Here is a 22,631-nt window from a genome sequence, read left to right on the forward strand (position 1 = left end):
GTTAGGGCCCGCTTGTCTGGAGTGCAAGCACTGACTGATTGTTCTGTGTCCCAAGAGCTGACATTTATAGAGCTGTCAGCTGGAGCATCACAGGCATTTTCCTTAAGTGCTACGTACTTAAAAAATTGCCAGGGAATGATGTTACATTTGGGATAATTTTTCTTCATTTTTTTCTTAATTAGGAACATTGAAGACCAATGTGTGGATATTCCTTGGAGTATTGTATGTAGTATAAATGCATGCAAAGCCAAGCACCTGAGGAAAATAATTCCTTCTCTGTAGCTTCCTTTCTTCTTAAAAAGTTATTTCAATTCTTTGAACTCTGTTTTCTTGTTGGTGTGACCCCTTATTAGCAGCATTAGAGAGTGGACAGTCTCTTGTTGTGGAAGAAATTACCCTGTTATTTTTACCTCATTTCTTTGATTAGTAACCACACTCTGGAAGTAGGAAATAAACTCATTGTGTGACTGTTGTTAGATCTGAAGTCAATAGTGTCTTCTGGTAATTTAATAATTCTAAATACCAATCTGTATTTGAAAGTTCAGAATTTTTAAAGTATGTTGTTACAGAGATTTAGGACTACTTTAAGATGATAAATTAATAATCTGTTATTTCTAAACAAAATTCATGTACCTCTATCTTTGATGGAGGTGAAGTATGAGACTTATTTAAAACTTTGTAGATTGGAAACAAATGACCTTTCTAAGTAAGTGGCAGATCTTTATGTTTAGCAATGTAAGACACTGAATAGGATTTAATCTGCAAGTAAGTCAACCCATCAAGCATTTGAGCTAGATTTCTAAACTCTGAGGTAACCAGTGGGAAATCCAAGGGCCAATTTAATTGTCCATGCATGAACTTCAAATGCAATTTCAGATACCTCTGTAGATATGATGTGGTTCCTTTAGGAGGTTCCGACCCTTCTGGACTGGTATTTTCAAGCCAGATGGGACACACTGAACCATCTGTAATGGTGCTCTGTGTATTCTGTGTTCATGTTTAGGGTGATGGATTGGATCCCTAGTCAGTAAAAACAATGGATCCTAGAGTGTCCTGATCATGCCATGTGTGTTGTAAAGATCTTTTAGAGTCTAGAATCTTACAGAAGAACTTTAAAGAAGGAACTAGTAGACTACTGAGTAAAAGAATGGGAATTTAGCTATGCGTATAGCTACATATAGATATCTGTCTACACACAGGCATCTAAATGCAGGTATCTGAAGCTCGAACTGTTGTCTTGGAAAACTCTAGAGAATTCTGTTGGGGTTTATTCTAGTGTCTTATGAAGACACTAACTGAACTAAGCTTGCTACTTTTTTTTAGTTGACTTACTGTCAAACATAGGGTAATATTAATACATTGCTTTTCCGACTGCAAAGTTTAGGATAGCAAAAAGTTTATTTGCTCTTGAATATTCGCTAGGTTATTGGTTAAAACTCTCTTTTAGTGAGCCACTTACGTGTTAATCAAGCTGAAGAAGGGTATTTTTCTCTTTCTCTTGGTTTTGGAGCCTTCCCCCAAAATTAACTTTCCAGGCTGCAGTGTTACTAAAATTTTTACAATAATTTAATACATTTTTTCCTTATGAGTTTTATGTTTGCTTAAACAGATCTATCTTGCTGCAATCTACTTCTCAGTGAATTAACGAATTTCAAATTATTGTGCTCAAGTGTGATTTAAGTATTGTATGCTAACGGCTAGATATTGAATGACAGTTTCATTTGGAGCATGTTTTAAATGTTTGTGATCTAGTGGCAGGTTCTTGCTGTTGTCTTTATCATTAGTTTCTTGAAAAGTTTTTCAATTTTCTTTTAAAGTTTTCATGAAGCAAATTACTCATAGATGTATAAGCAATGCCTTTCTTAGACTTGTGTTCGCTTCCTCTTGTATAACCTTTTCTCATTCTGCTTTTTGTGGAGTTCTGTCTGCAAATTTCATTGCTGCTTTGTACTCCTATAGAAATCATTTGCTAACTAATTCTGTAGATCTTTGCCTTGTTTATTCCAGGAAAGCTGAAGTACGTTCTGGTTATGAACTGCAGTGGAATCCCCACTTGATCAAATTTGACTGAAGTGCTAGAATAATAGTTTTTACTGATATGTTTCTTGTTTTCATTGTCATATCTGTCTCTGTTTTATTTGAATAGCATATGTGCACATGTACCTTGTTGATCTGGCAAATTAAAAGAAAATACCTTTTTTTTTGGTCAGCAATTACATCTGTACACATATTTTCATCTAAATTGCATTGTTACCTCAAAGATGAAACTGTAGCTTGTTCTTGATCAGGATTTTCAAAGTAGCATACTTTCTTCAGTCTCTGATTGCTTCTTCATTGGTTGTTTAAATCAAGTGTGATAAATGCTGATTCCTTGCTTAGCAGTCCATTCACGTCAAGTTTTGCATGAAAATATACTGTGTTTTAAGCTGCTGATAACAATGATGAAGGTTTCAATTCCAGTGTAATCAAACAACACGGATTTGACTTGATTTGAAATGTAAATGTAACCTTGCAGTACTGCACTTTATTGCTGACTGTATGATAGTGTTGCCCAATGAAATTTGCAATCACTGAAATGCCTCACTCATGTTAACAGGAGTACAGGTGTTAGTGGCATCTGTCAATGTGCTGAATTACTGGTTTTGAATGGCAGAGTTAATTGAATCAAGAAAATGCAATTGAATGAAAGACTCAGTACTCCAGAGAGATAAATTGGTGATGGTATAACAGCTTCCAACTAAATAAGCTCAAAATTAGACAAAGTAAAAATTTTTATCACGGCTGCTGAAGAAAAATAGAAATACTGATAGAGTGGATGGTTTGGTAAAGTGGACACATATCAAAACCAGTAGAAAACTGTTTAAGAATAAAGAATACAGTACATGCTTAGATAATAAGAGAATACATCCTGTACTGTATATTTGCACTAAATTTTACCTGTTTTACTTGCATTTTCTGTCATTGTTTGCATCCAAATTACAGACAGGCTGATCAGATTCTCCACTGCATTGTGACACTGCAACTTGTGCAGTTTGTGGGCCTCAGGAATACACCTTATATTTGAAGCCAATAATTTGTTGTTAGTCTAAATCAAGTCTTAATGTTCTAATCAAATTACTCTCAGTAGTACTAACATGTGTCTCTGCTTACATCTCATGCCGCTTCTTCTGTATGCTGCATTTTATTTAGGGTCATATTACTATTTTGTCTTCAATTTTATTCAAAACTTCCAAGTAAAGAGTCTTTTGTGACTTCTCATCGTTGGCTTTTTTTGTAAGTTGTTCTGCCAACCCCTGAACATTTTTATATATCTGTTCTACTTTGGGAACTCATTTTGCACTCCAGTAGAACATTTCATTAAGTGTTGCTGTGGCCTTTGTTTTCTTTAGGTACTTCTTTTCACCACTATCTTTTACTGACTGGACAGATTCTCTGCTTGTCTTTCTTCCTTCTTTTGTTACCTTCAAGGAAAAAAAGATGTGTTAATCATAGATGCTGTGTGCAAGTTAGCATTCAAGGACTACTTCTTCCAACCTCGAAATCAGAGCATCCTGACACATAGGAAGTCAAGGAAGGGAGCCAGGAGACCTGCTTGGTTGAACAGGGAGCTGCTGGGCAAACTCAAGTGGAAGAGGAGAGTTTACAGATCATGGAAGGAGGGGCTGGCCACTTGAGAAGAATATAAGGTTGCTGTCAGAGGGTGTAGGGAGGCAACTAGGAAAGCTAAGGCCTCCTTAGAATTAAACCTGGTGAGAGGGGATCAAGGACAACAGAAAGAGCTTCTTTGAATACATGGCAGATAAAACTAACACCAGAGGCAATGCAGGCCCACTGATGAATGGGGTGGGTGCCCTGGTGACAGAAGATACAGAGAAGGCAGAATTACTGAATGCCTTCTTTGTCTCTGTCTACTCTGCCAGAGGCTGTCCTGAGGACCCCTGTACCCCTGAGGCCCCAGAGAAAGTCAGGACAATGGAGGAGTTTGCCTTGGTTGATGAGGACTGGATTAGGGAGCAATTAAGCAATCTGGGCATCCATAAATCCGTAGATCTGGATGGGATGCACCCGTGAGTGCTGAGGGAGCCTGGCTGAGGTCATTGCTGGACCACTCTCCATCCTCTTTGCCAAGTCTTGGGAAATAGGAGAGGTGGCTGAGGACTGGAGGAAAGCAAATGTCACTCCAGTCTTCAAAAAGGGCAAGAAGGAGGACCCAGGTAACTATAGACCGGTCAGCCTCACCTCCGTCCCTGGAAAGGTGATGTAACAGCTTATCCTTGGTGCCATCTCAAGGCATATCAAGGATAAGAGGGTGATTAAGGGCAGTCAACATGGCTTCACGAAGGGGAAGTCATGCTTTACCAACCCCATAGCCGAGGAGCAATGGGTGCAAACTGGAACACAGGAGGTTCCACTTAAATATGAGAAGAAACTTCTTCACGTTGAGGGTGCCAGAGCACTGGAACAGGCTGCCCAGGGAGGTTGTGGAGTCTCCTTCTCTGGAGACAATCAAAACCCATCTGGACACATTCCTGTGTAGCCTCATCTAGGTGTTCCCGCTCTGGCAGAGGGATTGAACTAGATGATCTTTTGAGGTCCCTTCCAATCCCTAACATTCTGTGATTCTGTGAAGTTGTTCCTCAAGTTTTTTGTTGTTTTTTTTTTCCTACTTTAAAACAACTTCATGCTCAATTAGCTAAAATTTTTATTTCCCCCTCCCCCTACATGGTTTTAGTTTGTTTAGATGTCATAACTTCAAGAATTATTTTCTAAGACTGGAGAAAGTTGCAGTAGTTTTACAACATCTTTGTGCAGTTGATTTAATTAGTTGAATTTAATGTTCTTTGTCCTATAGATATCAATAAAGTGAAAGCAATTGTTTTCTTTTTCATTATTATACAAACCTGGGTATTTGCACATGCTGAGTTTCATCGAAGTTCCAAGGGAATAGAACTTCCATTCTTCATGCAAGTAAGGGGAAGGAGCAAAGATTACTCCCTCCTTCTATTGATGTTTTAAAGTTTACTGTTGAAGCAAGGTATGTTGTATGATGGAGTAATATAAGAACAGATGTTGCCACAGCAGCTTTTCTCCAGGAGTGTCAGATTGGTTAATACAGCAGTTCCCACCATGCCGTATCGTACCATCTTTCGTTGAGCATCATTGTCCTCTCAGGTGTGTCTGGAAGTTGGAGAGATGGTCCCAACTCCTCTTATGCAGCTGTGGGGCTCCTGGGGGTCTCTCTCCAGGTGACTCCAAACACCATTATTTACAGGACTGGGTGGAGAATGCCTTAATTGCTTAATTGAGTAATTCTAACACTTGGTCCCTAACCACATGCTGGAGCTCACAGTCTGCTTAACTTGATTTTCTCAACAGGTTCAAAGCTCTCACACTGATTAACAGGTTGTTTACATTTGTTACATCCTGCTTATAACTAAACTCCTCCTCTCTCCTATAGTGTTAGCAAAAGTTAATCTAGATATGCTAACACTGCTGTAAAATAGGCCTTCTTTATGCTGACTGCCATGCACCCTCATAACAATTTAGCCACAATAGTGTATGAAACTGCTTTCTTACTTATAATCCTTGCAGTAGGATAAATGTATGATCATGGTTATAATTATGTTATAATTTAATCTCATCACATTCCTCTTGTAAACCTAATGAGTACTGTTGTGTTTCTTACACTCTATCTCAAAGTAGCTTGGCCATTGATTTCTTCCGGTGACCATATGTAAATTCTGTACTTGGAATTATATGTAACTGAAGATGACTGATACAGTATGTTCCAGGATCACCCTGTGCCTGATAGTGGCATAATACATCATCATTTTCTAGATGATAAAAGGCTTTACAACAGAAAGTATTTAAATCAGTTTGTTCTACTTGTTTACATAGTATGTTTGGCCAGAAGACACATTCTAATTAACTTATGCTTTTAAACTCCCTGTAAAATGCTGGAAATACATGAATAATACATTTCCTGTGCATTGAAGCAAGATGTGCAAACAATAAAGAGGGGAAAAAAAAAAGAGAAAAAGGAAATAGTGGCTCTTGTCATTGTTATTTAATGATAAATAATAATTTGCCTTTTTCCTAAAGGCTTGTGAATCTGGACAGTGAATTTCAGCTGTTCCTGGCTATGGGTTTTCCACATAAATCTCTTGATTCTTTGGAAGAGGGGCTACTTGCTAGTTAGCCATGGACTGATATAGGCGTCACAGTTGACCTAATGCTTTCTTTTGAGCTGAAGTAATGATTTTTATCAAATATAGTATGACAGTCAGTATATTGAAAGAGGGAAGATTTTTAAGAAGAAAGGGACAAAGCCCATTTTGTTCTTCAGGCTCAGTTTAGTTTAATCAACATTTTGTCTTTTATTACATTTTCTACTGTTCACACAGACTTTACCATTTCTATTATGTCTCTAGCTATTTCAATATATGTGTTGATAAAAGTGTATTTACATTGATTGTTATATGTTGAGAATTGTGCTTATCAAGGTATTTACTATGTGCTAAAGTTCATTTACCAGAGGAACCTGCCATGTCTATGAAATGGCAAAATTCAATTGAGAAAATATTTTTATGGAAATTTGTTAACTAATGTTTGGTGTTTCTAGCTCATGTGGTTGATTAAAAAATTGAAGTATCTTAATTATAAGATTATAGTAGATTGATAATTAGATATGACATAATGCCTAAAATTAGTAGTTTATGTCTTTTTGACTGTGGTGCATATTGAAATCTAAGAAATAAAATAGTTTGCTATTTCCTTTGTTATAGGTAGCTTGCATGCAGCTCATCAATGCTCTTGTTACATCCCCTGATGATTTGGATTTTAGGCTTCACATCAGAAATGAATTTATGCGCAGTGGATTGAAAGAGATATTGCCAGTAAGCGCCTTATACTCTCTCTTTGCATTACTATTTAAATTATTGGACTACATGAGCCTGATAGGGGGACTGGGAGAATAAATTCTAATAAATTATTCTCAAAGGCATTTTATTAAGTCTGGGAATGAGCAGTTAGATATGAGAATCAGTCCTAAAATAAAGATGAAAAGGTGAAGTGTACTCTAAACTTTATGCTGATTCCTCAGCATTTTAGGTCTTTGATTTAGAACATGTGACAGACTGTGCACAGTCTTCTTAAGTCAGGCTAAAGCCACATTCACCTTTTGAACATTTAACTTAAATCATGTAAGTCTTGTAATTTTAAACTTTAAAATAACATATACTTACGAAGTTATTAAAAAGATAAGGTTTATTTACATATATAAATGCTAATTTTGCAAGCTTTTCTATTGTTTCTTCTTTGCAGCGATTGAAATGTATAAAGAACGAAGCACTAGATATTCAGCTGAAAGTGTTCAATGAACATAAAGAAGAAGACATGATCGAATTCTCTCATCGTTTAGAAGATATTAGATCTGAACTAGAATATCCTTTTGATATCAGCAAGAGGAAAATGAACAGAATAAAGTGTATAATGGTCATTTTTCTGGTATAACTTCTGTTTAAAAGAGTTATCAGTCAACATTTGACTGAAATATTTTTTTTCTTGCTATTATTCTCCTTAACTCTTTTACCGAAGTAAATGATGTTTACAACATGGTGTGGAATACAGTTAAGGACACTAGTGCTGAAGGATATTTTCTTTCTATTCTCCAACATCTTTTGCTAATAAGAAATGATTATTTTATACGGTATGTTTAATGCTCTATTAAATGTTAATTATGGATTTTCTTGTCACTTAGTCATTAATAGAATCTTTTTTCCATTCATTTAATGATATGTACAATTTATAATTTTCCTGTGTAGACTGCAATTTCTAAGTGTTCCTTTTTGAAGTCATGTTCCAAAATATCAGCTTTGAATAAGAACCATCTGTATGTTTTTGTCTCTTCCACTTACAATATAATTTTAAATATTAATATAGAAAACTATTTTTGTTGAAATCTGAAACTTATTTACTGCAAGTATAAGTGATTAGGACAAGTTGCTTAATTGGTTTTTAAATTATGGTAGTAGCATTGTAATTTTGTAGTATATTTGAGTCAAAGAACAAAACGAACTATGCACAGAAGTGCACTTTATGCAGGAATCTGAATACATACTCAATTTCGAGTAACTTTTAGTTGGCAATTGAGTATTCTCAATATACATTGTAGGTCAGCGTGAACATGTTAGTGGCTCTTAGAAAACTGGTGAGAGGAATTACAGGGAAATAGTTAATAAAATCGTAGGTGTTTGAAGCTCACAAATACTTTCCTTTCTAAAATCTGCTTGTGTTGTTTTTGAGGAAGCACTAGAGGAACCAGATATGAACTGAACAGGGCAGAAAAGCCATCTGTTTTCTACAAGACCCTGAATTTCAGGCAAAGTCTGGTACAGGTCTACCCTTACGGGTTAAGAGTGTTTGTCTGACATTGGTACACTTTTGCTAGATCCTTTCCACCTGAAAGGGTTTGAATTCACAGCTTGCATGTTCTGGACAAGTGACCCATCTCTCATACCCCTCGGCATTTTAGAACAAGGCACTTTTCATTCCTTTTACTGCAGCAGGGCTGCAATGCACCCTTAGTTACGGAAGTCTCAAAGCCAGAAGGGATCAAGTTGAAGGAAGACCCTTCTCTTTACTGGGAGGAAGCAGAAAGGAGTCTTTCTTTCCTGTAGTTCCACAGGAGGAGAGATGCAGAGTTTATAATATAAGAAAGGTTTATCTTTACATCCATTGTTTTTTTTCAGGCTTTATATAAACTGTTCTTGTGTAATAAACTGTCAGATATATTTGTCCTTTGAGACTTTTGGGCTTTGCACCTATTCTTCTGTGGAAATAAGTCAGTCCAATTCTTTTGACGTTACTGTATTCATAGACAGGATTTTAAGTACACGTTAGTAAATAAACATGTTGCAAAAGAACTAATCTCTGTCTTCAGTCCACAGTATTTCAAATTAATTGAAGAGTGTGTGTCCCAGATAGTGTTACATCGAAGTGGAACCGACCCAGACTTCACGTATCGTAAAAGATTAGATGTAGATTTCAGCCACTTAGTAGGTAAGTACTATACTTGGAAATGATCACGGTAACTTACTTCTTTATATGTTAAAAAAAAACAAGTTGATGTTGTATATGTGATTAAGAATTTTGTGTTCCCTGTATATGTGCAAGTGTGAGTTCTTTTTATTTTTTTCAAGATATTTGTGTAGATAAAGCAAGATTGGAAGAGTGTGAAGAGAGGGCTTCTGAACTTTCCAGAAAAGTAAGTAATTTTTAAGTTATGTGATTGTAAGATGAACGCAGGGGATTATGTTATAGCTTCATGAATATTGTTAACTGGAAGTGGCGTGGCTTTTAACCTCAAATTACTATTAGTTCTTACGATTAAGTAGGATTTTGGATGTATCTTGTGGACTAGGAAGCAGAGAGAAGTGGTATAAAGTAGTTAACTTTAACTGAGAATCTTTCTACTATTTATTTTAAGTTTTCATTTGCAAATCTCAAAATCAGCTGAATACTTTATTTGAACAGTTTCTTCGACAAGATAAACAGTGGGAGAATAAGAATTTACTTATTTGTATCTACAGACTCTGTAGTACTGTACATCAATTTTTCAAGCTTCTCAGTCTAGTTCCAACTTAAAATATATTAAGTATTTTATGCTTTTTCATATAGTAAGAACTTGTAGTGGTAACAGAGATGGTACTTCCACTCAGTGGATACATGGAAGTTAAAATAGAAGATATATTGTATATGTCCTTTGTATTGTTAACATGTGAACTTCAAGAAACACAAAAGGAAAAAATTGAAATCTAGGGAAACTATGCTGAGTGACTAGTATCACCAATGTAATTTTTTTCTTTTTTTCTTAGTTTGAAAAAGATTTTGTAGTTTATCAGGAGACCCAGGCCCTACTGCAGAAGAAAGAAGAAAGGATCAATGAACTGGAAGCAGAATTACAAGCTTTTAAATCACAGGTATAAGACAGTTTAAATGAATGTATGAGATATTTTTTTCAAAGTAGACTTCATTTTGCATTTTTTGCAGATAGCACAGTTGAGGATTTCTTTCAAATAATCCTGTTATCGATTATTATAGGCTGTTAGTTTCCTTTATTTCTACTTTATACAAAGAGTTGTAGTGTGACATTAATTAGCTATTTGAGTTCCCAGATGATCCTTTTTGTGCCTGAGCTCTGTTAATTAAACTAGTTTCTTAAGGGTTTTGCTTTCATTTCGGTTTTGCTTTCAGTGTCATATATTTCCAAAGTAATTAACCACATAGGGTAATAAGTCTTATGCTTTCAGATTAACATTCATCACTGTGATCTTTATCCCTCTACAGGAAGTTATTCGTTACCCAGTTTGCTTTGCTAAAACCTTACCATGGATATCCAGCAGTGAAAGAAATAACCTGTGGCTGGATAAGAACATTTCCTGATAATTTTTCAATTTTCAAGAATAAATAGATATTTTAAAATGTGATGGAGAGGAGTATCTGAGATTTTTGAGAGTAATACTTGAGTTAACCTGTAACTGCTTCAGCTCTAGAATCTATATAAGCAGACTGTGTGACTAAGTAATTTTTCCTATGTCTTATTTCCTTGAATAAGAGGCATGATCTAAAAATGGCTAAAGACAGTCAGCACTGGGAAGACATACATATAGGAAGTTGATAAAATATAAGTTTGATCATAGAGAGTCTTTTTATACTTTTCAGCTTGATTATTTTCCTTAGTGATGAAAACTAGTTTAGCTCTGCTTTCGTCTGTTTAAAAATGACATTCAAATTCAGGTTTCTTTTCAGAATTAACTGTTAACATTGAAGTCAAACAGGCTTTAAAAAAAAAAAGGAGTTACAGAAATTGTTGCTTTCTAAAACGAATTTTATTAAGAGCTATATATCACCCATTAAGGAAGTATTTTTATGTGTGTATCTTGAAAACATACTTAGTTTTTTTAAGTGAAATAGGTCTATATTTAACTTGTTCTTTTGTTCACTATATTAAATATAACTTTTTATGGGCAGACAGTGAGCATAGCATATATATATCCTACTAACAAATTATCATACCATGAATTATCCCACTGTTAATGTTACTTTGAATGTTTTGTAAATACCAAGTAAATGATTACTGCAACTTAGTTCTCATACTCTTAAATCCATCTTAAGAGGAATTTCTGGTTTGCCTATGGCATCAGTTGCTACTTAGCATGGCTACTTCTACTTGTTAGCGCTGTTATTCTCCTGGTCTCGTTCCTTTACTCTTTTGTTGTATTTGGCATTTGTTCATGAATTTCCTTTGTTGTTAGAGCGTAGTTGTTCAGTGTCTACTTGTCAGTGTAAGCAATGTGTATGTTGAGAAATTCAAAACAGTAATACTGTTGTGCATTTATTTGCATTTATTGATATTCAACTATTTCCTTTTATAAAAAATTAAATCCTTTGCTTATTGTATCCCCTTCCGTTCTTTAAAAAATAAAATTGACTGTTTTAGCTCATAATCATTATTTGAAAAGTTGATTAATACTGTCACCTATATCAATCATTATCACAACTAGATCAATATTATTGATTCTTTCTTTGTTGTATTCAGGTACATATTTATTAATGTTTGAAGGCCTATGATGGAAGTTCTTCAAATAGTAGAAACAAATGTTTTGGTTTTTTTTTTAGACTTACTGAAGTGCCAATAAGCCCATTTCAGTACAAAATAGTTGTTCTTAATATATGAAGTAAGAAATTGGTGTGGTATCTTACAAATTGTCGCTACAGTTTTCAAAACTGCTTAAATATTGTCGTTACTACTTTCCCTGTCCACTTAGTTATAATAGGGCAATGTTTCCAATTTTAACAGATAGAATAGCCACTACTTTTATGTGTCTACAGATTTAAAGAAGCACTGTAAGACAACTATATTTTTTGGAAGAATTATTTTTCTTCATTACTTTATGCCTTTGATTCTGTAGAAAGAGAACACTCCTGTATTGGAAAATATCTATTTCTCAACAGAATTATTAATCTCATCAGATTCTGCTATTATGTCTTTGGAATATTTCTCTGTAATCTGTAGGATAAGTAAGAACATCAGAGACTAGGATGTTGTGGTTTTTTTTTTTAAGTTGAGCTAAAATGTGGTACTCTAGATGAAATTTCATCAAGATACTTCTTAGATCATGGTCAGTGAAATATGACAAATAGAATATAGCATTTCAATTTTAATTTTTGGTGTGCACCCCCTGGTCTGAATATTTACTTCAAATATTGAGAATTCCAGTTATGAAATCAAAGCATGTTGGCCTCATTAGAATTCATATTTGATTGTCCTATACAAGAAAAATATCACTAACTTTCGGTTGGCTTGCTGGATTTAATCTATAAACTGTGACTGATATGGCATTTTGTTGATAAAACGCGTGAAACTGCATTTTCCTTATCAGTATGGTTCCTTGCCACCTGGTTTTCTACCATCAACACGTGGAGATGCATCTGTGGTTCCACTGGACGCTGCAGGACCACATCAACTGCCGCCTCCTCCTCCTCCGCCACTGCCTTCTAATGGAGCAATTCCACCACCACCACCTCCCCCTCCTCCTCCACCACTTCTGAATGGCTTAGGAATTCCTCTGGCCTTTGGTGGTGCTCCGCCACCACCGCCTCTGCCAGGCCTGCCCGGAGCACAGTGGTCTCCACCTTCATGTACTTTGCCATTTGGAATGAAGCCGAAAAAAGAATTCAGACCTGAAGTTACCATGAAGAGACTCAACTGGTCCAAGGTAATACCGATTAAAGGCAAACACCTGATGTAAAATCTTGTGTAGAGCTTAGGATAAACAGATTGTCAGGAGTAAGATTATATATACATGGAGCACATGATACATTAGTTAAAATTCCATAAGATATTAATACTTTTCTGCCTTTAGTTGTCATTGTTTTCCAAAATCCGTGTTTCACTGACTCATGAATCATTTGGGCAAGTATCTGTCGACTTTATGAGATGTCTGGAAAGTTCGTTTCTGGTCTAGAATAACGCAATCTTGGTAGCAGTGTTTCTCCTGGGTCCTGCTGTGCCATGTCTTTCAGCAAACTGTTGACCCTGGTTCAGTCACTGCCCTGTACTGATAGCTGAACAGCCAGATAGTTTCCAAACAAATCTTTTACATCTCTCTAGCTGGACTGTGGGAAGAGGCATTGCAAGTCTCTCCATTTGCCGTAAGTGTAAATATGTTTATATAAATATATTGATTGAAAAAAATATACAGTCTGTTTGCTTGTTTTTTCTTCTCCATTGTGACAGGATCAAGTATACTAGGACGATCAATCTACTGCATTTTTGAAACTATAATTATTTAGACCAAACTAAGTCTGTAAAACGTTCTTCAGAGTTTTGTGAAGTAATCAAAGCTATAATCTAAAAAGTATACTTAAAGGACACTTAATATCCAGTTAAACCACCTGTGTTCAGAGACTATTTTAAGTTTATCCAGGTTTTAAATCTAGAGCAAATATAATTTGCTACATTTAGACACTGGATAGCAGAGTATGTTGTCTGTATTGCTCTGCATTCTTACAATCGTATGTCCAAAAGCACTTACTCTAAACATTATTATCTTCAATCAGTAATATATTAATAATTCTAAAGATGAGTAATATACCAAAAGTTCATGTGTTTTACAGAGCTTCTATGTATTTCTTTAGACTCTACAGAGCACAATATCTGCATAGTATCAAAATAATTTAATTAATAAAATTTTATTTTGTCTCTTGCTTGTAGATCAGGCCTCAGGAAATGACAGAATCCTGTTTTTGGGTTAAGGCAGAAGAGGACAAGTATGAGAATGCTGACATGCTTTGCAAATTGGAACTTACGTTTTGTTGTCAAAAAAGGGGTAAGTAATGGGTTGCTTTAATTTTCAGCTTTTGTAGATATTTTTTACATTTTGGGGGCTTAAATATCATATGAAAAATTCAGACTATAACATTAATGCTCTGTTTTTAAGTGAAATGTGTGAAGAAATAAGTTTGAAAATCCCAGACTGTTTAAAGCAGTAATATTGAACTATTTTACTTGAAGGGTGGCAAAAATTGTGTGACCTATAATGAAGTCCTTACCAAAAAAATCCCAAGAAATGTTTCCAAATAATATAGACTTTTATTCAGTCACCTTTGAAGAAAAAAAAATCCATAAAATTTTGTCAGAATACTTTAATAAAATGATGTGACTTTGTGGCACGGAATGACCTTACAACCCTTGAAGTTATAAGGAAGGTATGCATTTATTTACGACGCCGGACACATGGGGAATCATTTCACCTAATGTGTGTGTAAAATTACAGTAGCTGTGAGTTTGGTTAAATGCAGTAAAGTGTTACATATTCACAAAAGTTTTAGGAACGCCTATACATATTCATAACCTGTCCCCGAGAAGGCGGTTCGTATTACAGTGAGTTCTGGGAGACCATTTCCATAGTCTCCACCTCTGGCTCCTCCTGATTGCAGCTGCACAGTGATGGTGAACCCAAGTCCTCTTTCTCTGTACACGGTCACCTTTGGTCCAGTGTGGTGAGTTGGTTAGGTCTCAGACTGCTGAGTTGGTTAAAACTGGTGTATCTCCTGTCCTGTGCCCGAGTTTCTGTAATCTAGTTCACCCAAGGATGCACCAAGGGTTATTATTTTTGCAAGGCGTCAGTGAAGTCCTGTTTTTTGTACAATAAGTTATACAGAGCTAAGCAAGGCTAGGCATTAGTGATGTGGGTTAAAGGGTTAGCTCTCTAAGTGTCTTTAGTGATGTGGGGTAGGGTTAGTTCTTTAAGTGTTAGTTATTAAGTGTTAATAAATTAGTTGTCAGTTTCCTGTATCAACTTAATCTAGAGTGTAAGATGATGTGTTTACCCTCAGAATGCATATGGTAATTGATGTGTTTTGGTTCCATGAAGGAGAGCCTTCTAATGAATTTTTTTGTTTTCGGATAAACCTGTAGCAACATTGATCTCAGATATTTTGCTTAGCTTCTTCACTTTTTTAAGCCTTGTGGAAGAGCAAAATTCCTGACTTAAAACCTTTTTTCCCTTTCTGGAAGTAGTTTAGATTATTCTGCCCTATATATAAAATGCCTGTATTTCCACTGTGATCTCTTGACAGATTTCCCCCCGCCTGGTCCCCATCCCTCCTTGATTGGTATCAGAGACTTAATACTTTGGGGCAACCAAAGGGGTGCAATGATTAATTCCTTTTCAAATTGAAAAGGCATTATTACATTTTTAATTTGTTTTACGAATTTCACTTTGATATTTTTATTTAATACAATGTGTGACATTCTCAAGTTTCTCAATTTTTTTATAATGCTTTGATGTATATTACCATACCCAAGAACTTTATTCTGCTTTTGTCGAATCAGGCCTTATGGTCTAGCAGTATTTCTACTGAGTTGAGTATAACAGTTTACTACTCTTGATATTCTATTATATTAAGAATGTTGTGCAGAGATAAAAAGGCAAGGAAAACCTCACAGACTTCAGACATTTTTGCTTGAACCTGTTAGAGTAAGCCTCAAAGATAATTGTAGTGCCTTTATAATGTTAGGAGAATTCCCAAGAATGTTTCCTGAGTTAATAGGTTGGAAAGTTTAAAAGCCACTGGAGGAAATACTGTTTCCTATGTGTAATTAAACAGTAAAATTTGGGAGACAAGATGATGTTCAGGCCAAACATGTTAATGGCTCAGAAGAGGACTGTGAATCTCCACAGACACAGAGAACATTAGAGTTAATAAGATTAACAACCCTTCAAAGTTTAACTGAATGAACTGAATACATTGTTTTGACAAAATCTAATAGAAGAGTTATTGGATCTACAGTTGAAAAGTCAGTGAAGTACCCTTCTGTACCAAATAGGGGGAGGAATGGGGAGACGATTAAAAAGCTGTAGCCTGCAGGGACGAATTTAATATTTTTTACAGGTGGAGCTTACTGCTTAATCTTTTTTATTAAGATTTGAAATCTCTCTCATTTCACATGGGTGATATAAGTGTGACATCATCTTAATTTTTCAAAGGAAGTGGAGACACTGAAGGTTTTATTTAGAACAGTGAGTAGGTATCTAAAGGGCAACTTGGAACTAAATTTCATCTTTGTTCAAGTGAGTAGTTTACAGAAATTTACCTGAATGTAAGTAGGCAGCATCAGGCATCTCGTTGTCTCTTAAGAGCATGAATTCTAGTACAAAGGGCAGCAAAGTAACTGCTTTTGTTCTCATGACCATGGAGAGAGGGGATGCTTCATTTTAGCTTATACATAACATCTATCATAACGAAACTTGCCAGATAAATTTGAGACATCCAGTTTTCTTCACTTTTCAGTCTTGAAGAGATTTAACACTGTGCATTCTATAGTAGAATGAGGAAGCCATTTACTAGACTCAATTTGGGAGCAGTCCTTGACTATTTCTAAAGCTTTCTCTCTAAAACCAGAAAGATGAGAAGTTGAAAACGATTCTGTAGCCAAATGATGACATTCAAAGAGTAAGCTCTTTTCCATTCTGTTGAAGGATCTGCTTATGCACTCTTTTCATCGAAGCCATTGTGTAACAAGAGGTATCCAGTTGTGCAAGCAGGGACCAGAATGTTCAATGATGCTTTAAATGAATTTTATTCTGATTAAGTAAAATCAGACTGAAGTACTCAAATGTTCAGTTGCTGCATTTTGCCAGCTGATGTGCTGAAAGTATTTCAGTGTTGATGCATAAGAGGAAGTCTTATGTGTATGTAAATAATCCATTGAGAAATTTCTACTAGAAAAAGGAATACATAACAGTATAGAAGAGACTTGAAGCTTTAGCAGATGTTTGTGTAGAAGTTATGTGTTAACTCTGAATGGGTATTGAAGGAATTGAAGTAACTGAATGTGTTATAGAGGTATGAAAGGAACATTACTGCAAGAACAAAAAAGTAAAAGAGAGACGAGCCTCAGAGTGTAGGAAGAATAATGAATAGTAAAATGGAGCCAAAATGGTACATGGAGGAAAAAAAAAATACTTTTCCTAGAGGATGTCCAGAGACATGTCAGAGACATGTTCTTGAATCACGGAATTATGTAGTTTGTAAGGGATCTCTGGAGGTCATCTGGTCCAACCAGCTTTGTAAAAGAAGAGTTCCTGAGTTTGAGATACCCCTAAAGATGGAGATGTGTGGACAACCTGTTGCCATATTTGTCATCATTGTGGTGAATCTTCTTTCATAAAATCTTCCTGGAATATCTCTTGTTGCAACTTGTGTCTATTGCTTCTTGCTCATTGTGCACCCCAAAGAAGAATCTGATTTGCTCTCGATTGTAGCTTTCTGTTAGGCAGTTTTGGACAGCACTAAGAGTTACCTTGACCTTCATCCTCAATACTGACAGCTCTCTCCGCCTTTTTGTCTGCATCTTTTGTTTTAGCCCTCTAATTGTGTTGATGGTTTTCCACTGTATTTGTTCCTCTATATCTATATTTTTCTTGAAGTGGGAAGCCTCAAACTGAAAAAGTACTCCAGATACCTCTTCCTGAGAAAGAAGAGAACAGAGGGAACTAATGACCTGCTTTACTCTGCTGACAACAGTTTTGGTAACTTACTGGAGGAAATGTTCTCACTGTGCTGCTTGTTCAGTAATAGTAACGATGGTGATGGCAATAATGATGAGTTTGTGGCTGGTATATGGTATCTTCATTCTTTTACTTGTTATAAAGATATTTTTGTCACTTTCCAGAAACTGAACCATTTTGTGAATGAAACGTTATATAAAAATTAAAACTTTGAGCTGGAACAATGAGAACTATCAAAGCATCAATTGCAGATAATATCCTTGTAGCAACCGATGACAAAGTGTAATTTATTTATTGACTCAGAATTGATTCTTGTCTCAGAATAAATTTGTAATCTTAAAGAAATCTAACATTATAGTTATGAAAGAAGTAGGGAAGGGCATAATGGAAAACCAACTCCTTTGTCATAAAACCATTTAGATTTACTGCTACACAGGGAATGTGGGAGGAGAATATTAGCTCAGAATCTGGAAATACAGCTGAGTGTGTGGAGGGAATATTTTCAGTGTAAATACTTGAGAAAAGATTTGATTATGACTGAAAAGTGTACATGCATTTAAATATTTGCCAGAAAACTTGAGAGTTTATTGTGAGATGCCCCAAGAAACAAACAAAAGATTCTGGAACCCTCAAAGCATTAGCTTTTTGTCAGCATCTAAAAGAATAGGAATGAATGAAATTGCTGCCTTAAAGACATCAGCGTGAAAGTAAGGTATATTCTATGGCTCTGTCCCTGGCTGATGGGGAAAGAACAAAAAAGTAATTGAGGAGTTCTGAAAATAAGATGATGAATGTGAATGGTTTGTATGAATGATCTTTAGTTTTCTGATAACTTTTTAAATGCAGAAAGGAGGATTGGTTCAAAGGGTAGTTAGAGACTTGAAAGAGAAAGAAATAATAAGAAATATCAAGTGTTTAAGATTTATCAGGATTATACTCTTGGTTGCAAATCAATGAAGAAAATCTGTGAAAAGACTTTTTGGCAACAAAAATATCAAAGGAATCTTCTATTTACTCTAATACTTTGAAAAAGTTAAACTGAATATATGACTTAAAGTTAACTGGTGTGTGAAATGCTGAGCAGCAGAGCTGGAACAAACCTTATATGTGCAGTTATATTATCTTAAGCCTAAGAGATAAAGTGAACAAACAAAAATGCCTGTTATCAAATGACAACTGCTTTATAATAGATGTGTTGGAAGTCCGATGGAAGGAGAATGCTGCCAGCTTTGCTGGAATGATTAGACACACAGGCAGCAGGGGAGTGGCAGTTTGCATGAAAGATAGCATGAAGTGTAGCAGCATGAAAATCTTGTGGGGGAAAAAAGCCTACTGTGCAAAACCTTGTGAATGGAAATTCCTTCTAATAATATAATATTATATTGTATTAATAGCTCTCGAATCACATGATGTTTGTGGTGAGGAAATGTTAAGTGAGATTAGAGAAGCTGCAAATTTTGTGGCAATGAAGTGGTAGATTTTACTACCTGCATATGGGTTGAATTGAACCTCACCAGGATGTTATGAGAAGTTGAAAGATTTGGATGCGACAAATTATTGTTTTCGATATTCCTGTAACCAGTGTGAAAGGGAACTATTCTGGGAATGGGCTTCAGTCATGCACAGGACCTGGGAGGTCAGAGGAGGAGGGGATGATCACTATCTTAATGTCTAACCAAGAGGGAAAAATCCAAGTAAATCTATTATAAAGGTATTCAGCTTTGGACAGAGAACTGAATGAAAGACACAGATGGTCAACCAAGCAAGATACCCAGGCCTACTGGCAACCCAGAGGCTATTCTGAAAATGCTGTCTGAAAAGATCTGAATGAACTTTGTAATGTAATTCAGAAAAAGCCCAACTAAAGCTATAGGGTAAAAAACGTGTGGCTCAATAGAAAAGTTAAAGGCGTTGTTGCAGGGAAGAAGAGAGCATTAAAAATGTGGAAGACGTGCCCAAATGAAGATAACAAGAAAACTCATTAAGCGTGGCTAGATAAATGTAAACAGAGCATTATTCACATACTCTCTTAGAATTCCTAATTTCCTGCAAAGGATACTTCACCTGATATTGAAAAGTGTATTTAATTGTTTGAAAATGAAGTTAGGTAATGAATTGGTGGGACCACTTGGTGACAACTCCAAAAGTTCAGCAGTTTCAAAGAACCTTACACAGATTAAGTCCAAAAGAAATAGTAAAGGATGTAACATTCCTAGGGAAGGAAGAGCAGGTCCCTTTTATGGGAAGTGAGGAGAATGGATTATCAGTAGTGATAAGGCTGGTGTGATGTCTTTTTTTAAGTAACATCTCTTACTGCAAGTCTTGGAGAGAGAGTGCTGGGCTAGGGGAATCACTAGTCAGACTCAGTAGGGCATATATTAGGTTCTTAATCGTGGATATGAATGCCCATTTGCTTAGAGTAGCTTCAAGCTATTGTGTTTAAGACTTACAACGCTGAAATAAGGTAAGTTTTTGTATGCAAATGCTTGGTCTTGTTGTAGAAAGGAGAAAAGTAATGTAACACCTATAAGAAATGTACTTCATTTGTGGGGGTATTTTTTATATACTGGTGTGGAGAAGATATAACAATAAGTTGGTAGAATTCTGTGAATAAGTATAATTAATGTAGTGATATTGTAGTAGTTAGAATTAAAGTGGGGCATGTGTTCACGGTAACTCAAGAGAGAACCAACTACCTGTTGATTGGAGTCATCCTTTGGGTGCTTGAAGTGGTTTGCCAAAGGTGATTTCAAGACTTTGGAAGTTGTATGGAATGCACAAGAAAGCAACCTCTACCCAAAAAGAAATCTTTGGAAGCATTTAAATACAAAATGAAAATTTGTTTCATGTATGCAAAATATTAGAAAGGTGGTAGTTTTTTGAAATACATGTGTTATAATTAGTGTGCTGGGTTTATAAATATCCTATTAATAAGTTTATTTGATTTGATTTGATCCAAATAATTTTTTTCCATAACTCTTATGTTTAAAGTGTTAAAGTGCAGATGAGGATTAGCAATTGCAGATGAAACACACGAGAAGCCACTCCTAAATTCTTCCTTATTTTCAACAATATGCAGATAACTGCAGTTAATGGGAGATGACATGGGAAATTAGAAATTTACTCCTCTCTCTTTTCTAGATATTAAAGGGAACTGATCTAGCAAACTTGAGACAGAAAGACTGCATGATCTCTCTCTCTTTTTTTTTTTAATCAACTGGGACAGATTTTCCTCCTCATCTTATTGGAGATGGCAGTGTCTGATCCCGTAACACCAGAGCTCCTGCCAGACTTGATTATTCAGAGTAAAGCACTTCTGTGGGAGTGCTATATCTGTTGGCACTTGTCTTGAAAAAGTCAATATAGTTCTATTGTTTTTTCTTCCTCTCCTTTATAGTCTGTAAGAAAAACCATCAAGGCCTAAACTGCTATGGAGCCAACCAAGTCTCAAACATTTTAAACCAGAAAAGCGAGTAAATGGTAGCAAGAAGGTCAGATCAGCCGTATGAATTAGTTTAGCGCTGTATTTGACATACCACAGCCTACCCAGCATGAGCAATAGAACCTGTGGCCAGCAGCCTGAAAGATTAGGTGGAGCAGCATAATGTCCTCATACTTTATTCCTCTGGACGATGATTTACACAGAAGCTGAAGGAGGAATTACACAGAAGTTGCTCCAAACTGTGCTTCTTATTGAATCTTATTATTATAAACCTGTAAGACTGCCAACAACATATTCTAGTACCTTCTAAAATTATTCTAAAATTTTTTTCATATACAATGAAAAAAGGACGAAAGTGTTTTGGTGTTTTTTTTCCCAAAGAATGCAGGAGTAAGTTATAGGCATTTACAAGAGACAGCAACCAATTACAAACACTGAAATATCAATGGTATCTTGCAATTTTAATATGTTCTCTTTCCGTCAAGGAAAGAGATGGTATATTTACACTTCCATCAGAGGTAAATTGATTAGTAGTTTTTATTCTTAAAGGATAGAATGACCTCTGCTCTTATATTATTTGAATATCTGTAGGAGAATACCATTCTCTTATGAAATGGAAAAGCTTGTGCGTTGACTTAAAGACAGAGAGATTTCTTAGCAGTTACCATCACAGCCAAGGCAGACTCCATTTGCGACAATTAATTTAATGTATTTTTTTTTAATATCCTACCACAGTTAGGAGAAACCTTCAATTGATCTGGATGTTAATTATACTTAGGGAAGTGGGATGTGAATAACTCCTGATTACATGACTTTTATATTGAGGTAACCTCACATATAGCAACAAAAAATGAAAACCTGAAGAGGGTGTTAACATATTAGTGGTTGGAATAATCTAACAATAGCATTTATTTTGTACTTTGTTTCTTTCTGGAGCTATAAATTGTGGCATCTTTTCCCCTTTAGTCTCTTTCTATAGCAATTTCTTAGGATAAATTCTCATCAGTTCCCTAATTTGAGTATGTCAGAATCTTCCATAACATCAGATGAGTATTCTGGTAGGACTATAGAAAAGCAACAGCAGTCTGTCAGTAGATGTTGTAAATAGTTTCAGAAAAACTTTTGTTACTAGAACAGGTACTTTGACTTCTATTTGCAGTAAGGAAATGCTTTATCAGACAGTGAAAGGGTATTGCTGAAGAGTTTGTTACAGCACTTTAAACAACCATCTAAGCAAAGTATTTATTTAACCTTAATTTTAATTTATTTTAATTTACTTTAATTTTCTTTTTTTTGTTTTATGGCATAGTTTCAGTCTGTGTTATTATTAGGTGATTGGTTCTTACCTTCTACATGCAGACTATTTATTTTCTGTCAGCTTCAAACCAGATTGAGCGCTTGCCTTTTTCTGCAGTGAAGTGCCTTGAAGGAGTAGTTCCTGTAGTTCATCTTTATATTTTTCTTTCAAACAATTTTTTTTCATAGCTGATTTCTACCTAGAATGCAATATTAGTCTGCAGTCAACTCGTGTTTGATGAAAATATGACAGTATATTCAAGCTAACAAAAACACTCCACTCCCATTTTGCAACACTGTAGTAGAAAAAGCCT

The 22,631-nt window shown here is 35.5% G+C and overlaps 1 protein-coding gene across 1 annotated transcript in view; it reads left to right on the forward strand.

Moving 5' to 3' along the window:
• DIAPH3 (diaphanous related formin 3) overlaps positions 1-22,631 on the forward strand; it is a gene marked incomplete at its 3' end in the record, with an annotated part of 225,994 nt that overhangs the window by 45,983 nt on the left and 157,380 nt on the right. The window contains exons 10-17 of the mRNA XM_080345569.1: positions 6,786-6,896; positions 7,324-7,486; positions 7,597-7,708; positions 8,942-9,060; positions 9,201-9,265; positions 9,876-9,980; positions 12,444-12,779; positions 13,778-13,892. Coding sequence (XP_080201695.1) covers positions 6,786-6,896; positions 7,324-7,486; positions 7,597-7,708; positions 8,942-9,060; positions 9,201-9,265; positions 9,876-9,980; positions 12,444-12,779; positions 13,778-13,892 — 1,126 coding nt within the window. The remainder of the gene's footprint in view (positions 1-6,785; positions 6,897-7,323; positions 7,487-7,596; positions 7,709-8,941; positions 9,061-9,200; positions 9,266-9,875; positions 9,981-12,443; positions 12,780-13,777; positions 13,893-22,631) is intronic.

Source organism: Nesoenas mayeri (genome assembly GCF_963082525.1).
Source record: "Nesoenas mayeri genome assembly, chromosome: 1".
In the NCBI taxonomy this organism is placed as follows: Eukaryota; Metazoa; Chordata; class Aves; order Columbiformes; family Columbidae; genus Nesoenas; species Nesoenas mayeri.